General features: G+C 47.8%; 1 protein-coding gene across 1 annotated transcript; it reads left to right on the top strand.

Moving 5' to 3' along the window:
• Positions 1 to 1,637, top strand: NUDT16 (nudix hydrolase 16). Its single transcript, XM_069581121.1, has 3 exons — positions 1 to 240; positions 335 to 604; positions 1,314 to 1,637. Exons 1-3 carry the CDS (start codon positions 103 to 105, stop codon positions 1,491 to 1,493), a joined length of 588 nt encoding a protein of 195 aa, XP_069437222.1. The 5' UTR covers positions 1 to 102; the 3' UTR covers positions 1,494 to 1,637.
• The last annotated feature ends 10,509 nt before the right edge of the window (positions 1,638 to 12,146 follow it).

Genomic DNA, 12,146 nt, shown 5'->3' with positions numbered 1-12,146 from the left:
TTGGTCCGTGCCGCCGCGCCCCGCCCCGGGCCCTGCAGGGATTGGTTCTGGTGGCCCACGCCTGCCGGACCTTCTGCACTGCAGAGCTGGGGAAGGCAGGCCATGGCCGGCATGCGTAGGCTTGAGCTGGCGGAAGCCCTGCATCTTGGGCCGGGCTGGCGGCACGCGTGCCACGCAATGCTCTACGCACCGGACCCAGGGCTGCTCTTTGGCCGCATTCCGCTACGCTACGCCGTGCTGGTGAGGAGGGGGCGCTCCCGGCCACCGCCCGCCCCCGTCCCGCGGCCACGCCGCCTTGGGCGTCCCCGGCCATCCCAGCTTCCCTCTCCCACAGATGCAGATGCGCTTTGATGGGCGCCTGGGCTTCCCTGGCGGCTTCGTGGACTTGCGCGACGGCAGCTTGGAGGACGGGCTGAATCGCGAGTTGGGCGAGGAGCTGGGCGAGGCTGCGGCCGCCTTTCGTGTGGAGCGCGCTGACTACCGCAGCTCCCACGCTGGGTCGCGGCCGCGCGTTGTGGCGCACTTCTACACTAAGCTCCTGACCCTGGAGCAGCTGACTGCGGTGGAGATGGGCGCGCCGCGCGCCCGAGACCACGGGCTGGAGGTGGGGCCAGCCCAGGACCCCACCCCGCCTCCTCCAGCCCCGGAAGGCCTGTCCCCGCTGTTTCCTCATGTAGTTGGGGTCTGGGTGATATAGTTACAGCCAACCTGGCCTCCCTGCAAAGATCTTGCCCTCTCCCCTCTTTACAGGCCTCTGCGTTGTCTTTCTAAAACTCAGCCATCCAAGTCACTCTTCTGCTGCCACTTTAAAATGGCAGACTTGGCACTTTAGGCCTTATGCTTTTCTTGCCTGATGGTTTTTGGAAAACTTTGGCACTTAGGCTAGGGGAGAGAGGGACAGATTGTGTATGCTAATCAGGGTCATCTAAGAGGCTCATTAAAACAGTGATTACTGACCCCACTCCCATAATTGCTCAGCTGGGCAGGGGAGAAAGACATGAGAATTTGAATTTTTCAAAAGTTCCTAAACAGTGCTAATGTGGCAGCTTTGGGTACCAAAATTTGAGAAACTGGTGTAGCATGCGTTTTGGAGGTGGGAGCCACTAAGGTGGTGTGGGACGGGTTGGCATTTGTGAGATGTATAGCATGACCTGGGTTGTCTGCAAAGACCTGTGCCCTCTACGTCCCCAGAGGTGTGCATGCTCAGGTCTGGTTATTTTGAACTAATAAGGGGTGAGACCTCTGATCTAGAAAGATCTGGCTGGGATAAGCTCCCTGAATTTCCAGAGTCTCCTGTCTCCTTCCTTTCCCAGGTGCTGGGCCTGGTGCGGGTGCCCCTGTATACCCTGCGAGATGGTGTGGGAGGCCTGCCTGCCTTCCTGGAGAATACCTTTATTGGAAATGCACGGGAACAGCTGCTGGAAGCCGTCCAGAACCTGGGACTGCTGGAACCTGGCTCTTTTGCACACCTTAAGATTTCAACTCCTCCCTAGAGGCAGCCCTCCATGGACCCATGAAACCTGCCTGAGATCAGCCCTTTGTACTGGGGAGGCAGGGAGGAAAAAGGGAATGTTTTCTCTTCTGGGCCTGGGCTGCATAGATGATAACAGATTAAAAGAGTATGTAATATATTCTGAGCAGAGGACCCCTTGGTGACTCATGGCATCAATGGCAAAAATCTGCAGCTCATCCCGGGGGCCTGACATTCTCAGAGACTTCCTCTTTTCTTTATATTTGTGCACACACTTCCCTGGTGGCTCAGACAGTAAAAAATCCACTTGCAGTGCGGGAGACCTGGGTTCTATCCTTGGGTTGGTAAGATCCCCTGGAGGAGGGCATGGCAACCCACTCTAGTATTCTTGGCTGGAGAATCCCCATGGGCAGAGGAGCCTTGCGTGCTACAGTCCATGGGGTCACAAAGCGTTGGACACAGCTGAGCAACGAAGCGGACACATAAGCTGATGCCTCCTCTATCCCTTGTGATATCCAGTTTAAGCAGGAAGTGGCATATCAGCATACCCACTTCCTTGCTGGGGAGGAGCTTCTGAACCAGGGAGAGTCTCCACATTCCTACATGGCTGTTCCCAGGGTCTAGCCCAGCCCATACTTGGTAGAGAAAGCAGAGAAGCAGAGGGACCTGTTTTTCCCCCGAAAGTATGTTTCATCCTTGCCTAAGGGGTTGGTCAGAGCAGTATCCCCCGAAAGCTGGTAGAGGGCCCTAACCTACCCCCTGTCTTTTTCTGAAACAGCAGAAGGGATGAGAAAAGGGTTTGGCCTCCTTGGACTGACCTTGGACTTAAGACTCCTGGGTTCTGGTGCATCTCCTCCAGGGTTTTCATTTGGGACCCCTTAGACTCTGAGGACAGTGAAGGGAGCTGGCTGTGCCCAGCTGCAACACAAAGAGCCCCCTAGGAAAGAAGGGCTTATAGCCAGGCTTCAGAGCTCTTCAGTCCCTTCAACCAATTAACTGTATTAGGTACTGTTGATCTAAGGATGAAAGAGCTGCAGATTTTACTCTCTGTGCAGCCAGGGTATTTAAAGAGCCAAATGGGAGGTATCTGAGGCTGGGTAGGACGCATGGCATTTGTAGCCACTGCATAACTGCCATGGCAAAGTAGCAATGGACAATGGGTGTGACTGTTGCAGTAAAACCATTTTAAAAGGTGTGGGCCACGGTTTTCAACCCCTGCTCTAGAGAGGACGATACAGTCAATTATGATGCTTATTTGCTTGTTTTATTTATGTCTATATGTCTGTATCAAACCAGTCAATCTTAAGGGAACTCAACCCTGAATACTCAAAAGGCCTGAAGCTGAAGGTCCAGTCTTGGTCATCTGATGTGCACAGCTGTCTCACTGGAAATGTCCCTGATGCTGGGAGAGATTGAGGGCAGAAGAAGAGGGCATCAGAGGATGAGATGGCTGGATGGCATCACTGATGCAATAGACATGAAACTGGGCAAACTTTGGGAGATGGTGAGGGGCAGGGAGGCCTGGCGTGTTGCAGTCCATGGGGTCACAAAGAGTCTGACACAACTGCGCAACTGAACAACATTAAGAATTAAATAATGGACAGCTGTAGGTTCCACCTTCTTATTTTCACTTTTAGTTGAGGTGGCCTGGAAGGGCCTATGAAGAGCATTTAGGTTGAAGAATGGAGCCAGAGAGGAGTGTGGGGAGAGAATTCTGGATATTAAGGCCCTGAGGAGGAATCTTGGCAAATTATCCTAAAACAAAGGTAGGAAATGAGACTCCACTTCTCAATTAAGGGTGGCAGGGGGTGATGCCAAGAATTTGCAGCCTTCTTTACCAGAGCATGGTCTGGGAAATTGAAGGACCAGTATAATTAGACTAAAGTAAGCAAGGGGAGGGGCCTCCCTGGTGGTCCAGTGTTTGGGAATCACCTGTCAATGCAGGGGATCCCTGGTCCAGGAAGATCCTACATGCTGCGTGGAAGCTAAGCCCAAGTGCCACAATGAAATATCCCACATGCTGCAACTAAGAACTGACACAGCCAAATAAATACTTAAAAAAACAAAGAAAGTAACCAAGGGAAAGTAAAGCAGGAACCAGACATACAGAGGCCCACAGGCCATGGTCAGCGGGGAGGAGTGTGGAACGAGGCCTGGAGAGGGTAGGAGGGATGTGGCAAGTGGTGCTGATCTGGGCCTGGATGGCAGAGAGGTGGAGAAGTGGGGATGCTTGAGAGATGGCAGCAGCATTGACAAGCCCTTGATGGGCTGGCTGGAGGACGGAGAGAGTACTCAGGGGTGACTTTTCAGTTGGTGTCTTAAGTTGTTCAAATTATTGTTCAGTCACCAAGTCGTGTCTGACTCTGCGACCTCACGAACTGCAGCATGTCAGGCTTCCCTGTCCTTCACTATCTTCCTGAGTTTTCTCAAACTCATGTCCTTTGAGTCAGTGATTCCATTCAGCCATCTTATCCTCTGTCACCACCTTCTCTTCTTGCTCTTAATCTTTCCCAGCATCAGGGTCTTTTCCAATGAGTCAGCTCTTCACATCAGGTGGCCGAAGTACTGAAGCTTCAGCTTCGTCATCAGTTCTTCCAATGAATATTCAGGGTTGATTTCCTTTAGGATTGACTGGTTTGACCTTGCTGTCCAAAGAACTCTCAATGATCTTATCCAGCACCACAGTTCCAAAGCATCAATTCTTTGGCACTGAGCCAAAGAATTCACCTGCAATGCAGGAGACCTGGGTTCAATCCTTGGGTTGGGAAGATGCCCTGGAGGAGGGCGTGGCAACCCACTCCAGTATTTTTACCTGGAGGATCTACATGGACAGGGGAGCCTGGCGGTCTACGGGGTTGAAACAGTCAGACAAGACTGAATGACTAAGCACATACACTTCTTTTTGGTCCAACTCTCACATCTGTACATGACAATGGAAAAGTTAAAGCTTTGATTGTACTTGTTCAAATTATGGATGAAGGAAAAGCCCAGCAGAGCTAAAAGGGAATCACATGAGCTTTTGGAGGGGGTGGAATCAAGGTCATTTTGGATGTGTTGAGACCTAAATTTGAGTCATTTGCAGAAACATGGTGTGATTGAGTTTCTGGTAGAGCTGCTGCTTTGATCAGAAATGTTTGAGGAGAGTGCCTGCCACCTTCCTGGTTGCTCGGCCCAAAGCTTTCTGAGTGAACCAGACCAGGGCAGACATGCAGATGTGGGAAGAGGTGCCTGTGACTTTAGTTTATTGTACAGGGTACTTTTTTCCCCCAAACACTTTCTTCCACACAGAAAAAATGAACAGGAGGGAAAAAAACTAGAGAAACTGTGATGAAATTGGTGAATGTCAGCAGAATTTGAGCCCAACTAATGAACGCTGGGCTTTGACCTGCCTTAGAGATGGGCAGAGGGCAGGAGGTGGGGGATTATACCTAAAACATGTTCACTTCTGAGAAGGAAGGACATGGCATAGAGAAACATCCACTGTGGCCCAAAGGCCACAGAAAACTCCTGGGAAGAGAAACAATGGCCTCGTTCCTTCCCCACCTCCACCCCCCATCCCCTATTTTCTGACTCTGCGGGAGGCAGATACACAAAAGGGAAAGTTCAGATTCCCTCCAGGTAAAGGCAGCCTGTCAGAGGCCTGAAAGCAGAGAAAGGAGTCTGTCTTGTGGGCTTCTCAGCCCTGCTCCCCACCAGGTCCTGTTACCCTCCACAGGCATTCCTAGCAGATACAGTGGCGAGGATTTCTCTCCTTCCACTCAGATGACTTTGGTGGGGTTTTCAGTAGGAAAAAAAAAAAAAAAAGCCTCTGGAAAAACTGCTGGGAAGGCCACTTACCCATACCCCTGGACCCCCAGGCTCTTCTGGCTCATGAAGGACAGACTGATCAGTTTACAACCTCCAGTTGTCCAGGACTCATTCCAGGTAAGGATGTAGGCAGAGTTGGGGTTAACAGGGAGGGGAGAGCAGAATGGTGAACCTGTGCTTGTTTGAGGGCAAAGGAGTGGAAAAATCACCTCCAATTCACTGAAGCAAACAGAAGATAGCATGCATCTATTCCTAAAGGGACACGAACATCAGCAGTAAATGATAAAAGAGCCTGCTCTAGAAAACTGATTCCAACCCACAGAAGCAGTTTTGCTCAGGAAATATGAGGAAAACATGGACTAAGAGGAAAGATGGGGTAAGACACAAAACCAGCTGGCAGCATGGAGGAAAGGGCTTAAGGGGCTAGATTTCTATCAGCTTAAAATTACACAAGGATTCTTTAAGAGTTTATCCACTATGATCACATGAATTTCAGATTGTATACAGCAAGTCTATGGAAAATACCAGGAGAAGTCAACAGAAAACGATTGGGAAGCCACAAAGCCAGTTCCTCGGCAGATAAAATTCCATTTAAGTACAGAATCTAGGATATAAAAATAATGACCACGATGGCCACAATTAAGCATGCTTACTGTGTAAGCACTTACTGTGTTGCGGACAGTATTCTCAGCTCTTTTCATGTATTAACATATGTAACTTAGCCCAGCCACATCAGATAGAGACACTGTTATGTTATCTCCATATTCCAGATAAAAAACTTTGGCACAAAGTCCAACAGAATAATATACTTTGCCTAAGAGAGAAATCCTGAACTCTGTTGACTGAAAGAGAGAATCTACCTTTAAACATTTACAAAATTACTCATTGATTGGGCCTTAGAAAACCTCAGTAAATCCTCTCCAGTCTGCACCACCTCTGAAATGCCCAAGTACACATCACGTTCTCTGAGCACAACGTGATAAAACTGGAATAAATGACAGAGAGCAACCCTCTGAACCTTCCTTCTTAATGGGTTTTCATGTTGCCTGGACCTTCTACAATGTGTATGTATTTTGCTTATAAAGTGACCAGTTAAAGTAGTAAGAGCAAAACTTTTTTCTTGTGAGTTTACTGAAATGGGACCCAAATAAGTCTAAAGGAACAAAGAAAGGATTGAGAGCAGGCGCAGGACCCATCCCAGAAAGAATGCTTGGTCCGCTTGCTGAGCTGAGCGGGAGGAAGTTCTTCAGCCCCAAATGAGAAAGTCACGTGCTCACCTGGCCCCTCCCTGGCGGCACCTGGACTGTGGCCATGACCGCCGCCCTGGCTCCTTGGCCTTCGCAGGGGCTGGGGGAGGGGGCCAGGATGCTGTGCAGCACAAACAGTCCACGCCACGCACAGGTGGGAAAAAGGACTAAGGACTCAAACTTACTCTTTGTTCCACTAGGAACCTTGTTGGTGAGATTCCATAATTCTTCACATGGCTATACTTTCGTGTAGAAATTCATGCCTGTGATTTTCCGCCAAGGCTTTGCTCCATGTTGCTGTGTAGACCCCACAGAATCCCATTTAATGGCTGCATAATGTTCCATAGAGGTATTTCCCCTGCATTTTGATCACCTCCTCTCTCGTTTCTCATCCTCTGACCTACCAGAGCTGAGAAAGCCATTTCCACCTCAGGCTTCTTGCCGTGGGACACTCACTCCCATCCCCCGGCCATGCCCCTTCCCACCCCTCCACCCCCGCCCCAGCCTCACCTCCCACCTCCACATGTTGCCTCACCAACTCCAATCCTTTCTTATTTTTAATGTCACTTCCTAATGGAAGAAAAGTTATGACCAACCTAGATAGCATATTCAAAAGCAGAGACATTACTTTGCCAACTAAGCTCCGTCTAGTCAAGGCTATGGTTTTTCCATGTATGGATGTGAGAGTTGGACTGTGGAAGAAGGCTGAGCGCCGAAGAATTGATGCTTTTGAGCTGTGGTGTTGGAGAAGACTCTTGAGAGTCCCTTGGACTGCAAGGAGATCCAACCAATCCATTCTGAAGGAGATCAGCCCTGGGATTTCTTTGGAAGGAATGATGCTGAAGCTGAAACTCCAGTACTTTGGCCACCTCATGCGAAGAGTTGACTCATTGGAAAAGACTCTGATGCTGGGAGGGATTGGGGGCAGGAGGAGAAGGGGACGACAGAGGATGAGATGGCTGGATGGCATCACGGACTAGATGGACACGAGTCTGAGTGAACTCCAGGAGCTGGTGATGGACAGGGAGGCCTGGCGTGCTGCAATTCATGGGGTTGCAAAGAGTCGGACACAACTGAGTGTCTGAACTGAACTGAACTGAATGGAAGCAGTCTCTAGTCCTGATCTTCTGGACTAGGTGAATCTACCTTACACTGTATAGAAAATGATAGTATAAAATGGAATAGAGAGATATCCACCCTCCTATAAGTAGGAAAGAATACTATAAAAGTATGTCAGGTAATTAACTCATAATTTTTTTTCCTGGATTTTGTCATGTTTGTGATTTTTCTTAGCTTTTTAAAGTTATAGTTGGTTGTGCTTTTACATCCTATATCAATATCTCCTTTGGTTTCCTTTTTATAATTTTGGTTTCTTTTTTCACCTAAAGAACATTCCCCAAGTTGCATAAGATTCAGATCCCAAAAGGCCTGGTCCTGCCTTGTGTTGCTGTCTGGACACTCTTGCTGTTTTAGTGGTGGAAGCCAGGCAGGGCCTGTCACCACCTCATACCCCCTGCAGCCCCCAATCCCAGGATGGTGGAGCCCAAAGTGAAGGCCAGGGTTTAATTACATAGGGAATGAGCTGTCATCCATTTGACCTTTTTAAGCTTCTAGAGCTAGCTCAAATTATTCCCTTTTTATGCAATAGATGACAAGTGATCTACATTTTCCATCCTGGGACTTAGGAGTGTTGAGGAGAAGAAGGGATGGAGAGAGTCACTGAAGCTCTGTGAGCAGGAAGCAGCTGAAAATAGTGGTCACTGAACTCCAATCTTTCCCTGATGTCACTGTTCTTGGTGGTAATTAGGAAATGGCAACCCACTCCGGTGTTCTTGCCTGGAGAATCCCAGGGACAGAAGAGCCTGGTAGGCTGCCATCTCTGGGGTCGCACAGAGTCGGACACGACTGAAGTGATTTAGCAGCAGCAGCAGCAGTTCAGTTCAGCTCAGTTCGGCTGCTCAGTTGTGTCTGATTCTTTGCGACCCCATGAACCGCAGCACGCCAGGCTTCCCTGTCCATCATCAACTCCTGGAGCTTGTTCAAACTCATGTCCATTGAGTCAGTGATGCCATCCAGCCATCTGATCCTCTCTCGTCTCCTTCTCCCACCTTCAATCTTTCCGAGCATCAGGGTCTTTTCCAATGAGTCAGTTCTTTGCATCAGGTGGCCAAAGTATTGGAGTTTCAGCTTCAGCATCAGTCTTTCCAATGAATATTCAGGACTGAGTTCCTTTAGGATGGACTGGTTTGATCTCCTTGCAGTCCAAGGGACTCTCAAGAGTCTTCTCCAATACCACAGTTCAAAAGCATCAATTCTTCGGTGCTCAGCTTTATTTATAGTCCAACTCTCACATCCAAACATGACTCCTGGAAAAACCATAGCTTTGACTAGACAGACCTTTGGCACCATAGTTGGCAACTATGGTGGTCATGTGAAGGCTTTAATGGCTCTAGGCCAGTCACTCCCCTGTGGCAATGACATGCCATTTGCTACAGTCATGTAACAAATCATCCCCAAATGCAGTGGCTTAGAGGAAGAGCAGTTGCTTTGTCTTTCATGGCTGGAGTCAATCCCAGTCTGTATTTGAGCAGCTGGGAGCTGGCCAGGCCTCTCTCTCCCCACACAGTCTCAGGCTATTTTTTATGGTGACTGTCTTGGGCTCCTTTGTGGTCACCTCAGGGTGGTTGGATTGCTTACCTGGCCATCAGGGCTCTAGCAAGCCAAATGGAAGTCACACAGCCTTGTCTGAATTAGCTTCAAAAGTCAGCTTCATTTCTGCCATGTTCTACTTGTCACAAATAAGACAAAACTCCCATAGATCTGAGTGGTGGTGAGGCCGACTCCATCTCTGGATAAGAGAGCAACCAATCTCTAGAAGATCATGTGGGGCAGATAGCTTTGCAGCCATCTTCGGTATCTAGAAGTATTGATTATAAAAAGAGGATATTGGGTGTGAGAACTCTCCTTGTAGGCCTACCCTACTCAGCATGCAGCTCCAGGAATTCTTCAGAGGGATACAAGTGTGAATTTGACAGGATTGAAATCAGAGTTCTTGATCCCAGAACTCTGGGAACTCTGGCACCAACGGCTGTGGTGCCAGTTCTGAAGCTCATTCTTCTCCCTCTGGGGTGGGCATGATAGGAATGAGGCTGCCAGGAAAAGCTAGTCACAGCTTAGGCCAGGGGTCCCCAACCCCCAGGCCACAGACCACGGTACCATTTTGTGGCCTGTTAGGAGCTGGGCTGCACAGCAGGAAGTGAGCAGGGGGTCAGTGAGCCAAGATTCATCTGTTTTTACAGCCCCTCCTCACGATTCTCCCATCACCCCCAGATGTGACAGTCTAGTTGCTGGAAAACAAGCTCATGACTCCCCCTTATTCTGCATTATGGTGAGTTGTATTAATATGTTTATTTTATTATTGTAATATTAGAAATAAAGCACACAATAAGTGTAATGCTCTTGAATCATCCTAAAGCTATCTCCTCACCTTCACCCTGATCCATGGAAAAATTGTCTTCCATGAAACCAGCCCCTGGTGCCAAAATGATTGGGGGCCACTGGCTTTGACATCTCCAGAGAGGCACACGGGGTGGTGCCATGTCAAAAGGCTGAGACAAGTTCAGTTCCTGGACTGTTCCCTGGGGAGTTTTGCAGCAGTGATTGTCTGCAGAGGACAGAAGTCTGACTTCCCCTTGCTTCCGTTATTCTAAGACTTACATTAAACTCTCTGAAGTCAGGATGGGTCTTACAACTGATGTCAGGCAGTGGCCTTGATATGGTTGTCACCTGCTACATGTGGCCTGAAAAGGTGTGGGATAAATGTCAGCAGTCTGGGAGGAAATCCCAGAGACTCAGGCGAAGAACTCTTCAGAAACATTGCTCTTGATGCACGGAGATTGATGTTTTGTAGAAAAACAGGAACACCCATGACCTCAAGATGAAAAATTATTCAAAAGAGTAGGACACTCTGCAGAAGTTTTAGGAATATTTAAGTCCCTTTGTGTGTCTGTTGGAGAAGGCAATGGCACCCCACTCCAGTACTCTTGCCTGGAAAACCCCATGGATGGAGGAGCCTGGTTAGTCTCTCAGTCATGTCCAACTCTTTGTGACCCCATGGAGTGTAGTCCACCAGGCTCTGTGCATGAATTTCTCCAGGCAAGAATACTGGAGTGAGTTGCCATTCCCTTCTCCAGGGAGTCTTCCTGACCCAGGGATTGAACCTGGGTCTCCTGCATTGCAGGCAGATTCTTTACTGCCTGAACTACCAGGGAAGCCTCATAAAACCATATCTTAGTTCTTAATCTATGTGATACAGTTTAACAAAGTCGGCTTAGATGGCTGCTGGGAAGTATCCTAGCAACTTATTACCATGGCAATATCACACTTGCTAGTCTTCAAATATAGGAACTCTCGAGATGAGCTAACCTAGTATTACACTGAGATTTGGAACTCAAGACCAGCCTTACTGATTGTTATGTGATAAGGTTTTAGTGGTCCCTGGGGATATGCCTCAGATTCTCTTCCCTCTATCAAGTGATATGAAGGGCTTTATGCTCTTCAAAAGGCAAAGAATTTTTTTTTAGAAAACAGTGTCCAGTATCAGAACAAACCTCTTTGTGTACTAGCTGCATGGAACTTTTAAAGACAACAAACACTGGTGAGCTGAGAGGTCATATTGCTTCAGTCTCATAATATTACTTTCAGGGAATTAAGCTCACAAATCATTGTTTCAGGTCTACAGTATGACAGCTGGGTGGCAATTTTTCAGACTGCAGGATAGGTCTCCAAGTGCACTCATTATAGGTAATCATAATTACACTAAGATCTAAGTTATTTATAGAAAATATGACTTCCATACATTTTAACAGATAAATGAAGCTGAATGATAGATTTTTAGGTATGATTTGATATGGCTGAAAACCTCCTAGCTCAGCTTGTGGTCTGCCATCTTATCCTTTCCAGCTAGAACATTCTGGGCCTTGTAAGAACAGGCTTTTAAAAGTTACTAGAATTATCCACTTGTTCCTGCCTTCATATTTATTTTTATTCATATCTGGGCACCTGAGTGATTCTGACTGAGTTTCTTATGAGAAGAAGCAGAGCTTCATAGCTTTAATTCAGGGAGATTATAACTAATGCTGCTTACTAATCACGTGAAACCAAGCAAGACGAACAGGTAGAAAAGGGCAGGTAAATCTGCTGCTAAACTTCATCCAAACTTCATCCAACAGCAAAGATGAGAAGCCTTTTGAGGCTGGCTCACAGAGGCTGTGGGCACCTCCTATGTTTCTGCTGACCCTCTCATTGGGTAATGGATGTTAAGGTGCTTTGCCTGACTGATTGCCTCATTGATGCTGAACCAACCAGGCAGTTTCCAGATCTAATTCAGGTTTTTAATGACTTTCTGAGCTTTTACTAATCAGAGGCAGTCAGAATGTGCAGTGCTTACTTACAAACAAGGTGCAAAATTAGGGTACATAGTCTACTTCAGATGTGAAGAAAAATCATTTGGCATAAGTAAAATTGTCTACCTTGATTATGCACTCCAAGGAATTTGGGGCTGGGATGAAATGCAGGAAGTCAAATATAGTTTTGGAAATGCATATACATTTTCATCTTCT

The sequence above is a fragment of the Ovis canadensis genome, chromosome 1 (genome assembly GCF_042477335.2).
Source record: "Ovis canadensis isolate MfBH-ARS-UI-01 breed Bighorn chromosome 1, ARS-UI_OviCan_v2, whole genome shotgun sequence".
NCBI lineage: Eukaryota > Metazoa > Chordata > Mammalia > Artiodactyla > Bovidae > Ovis > Ovis canadensis.
Note: the sequence above shows the minus strand (reverse complement) of the source record. Positions and strands in the feature narration are given on the sequence as shown.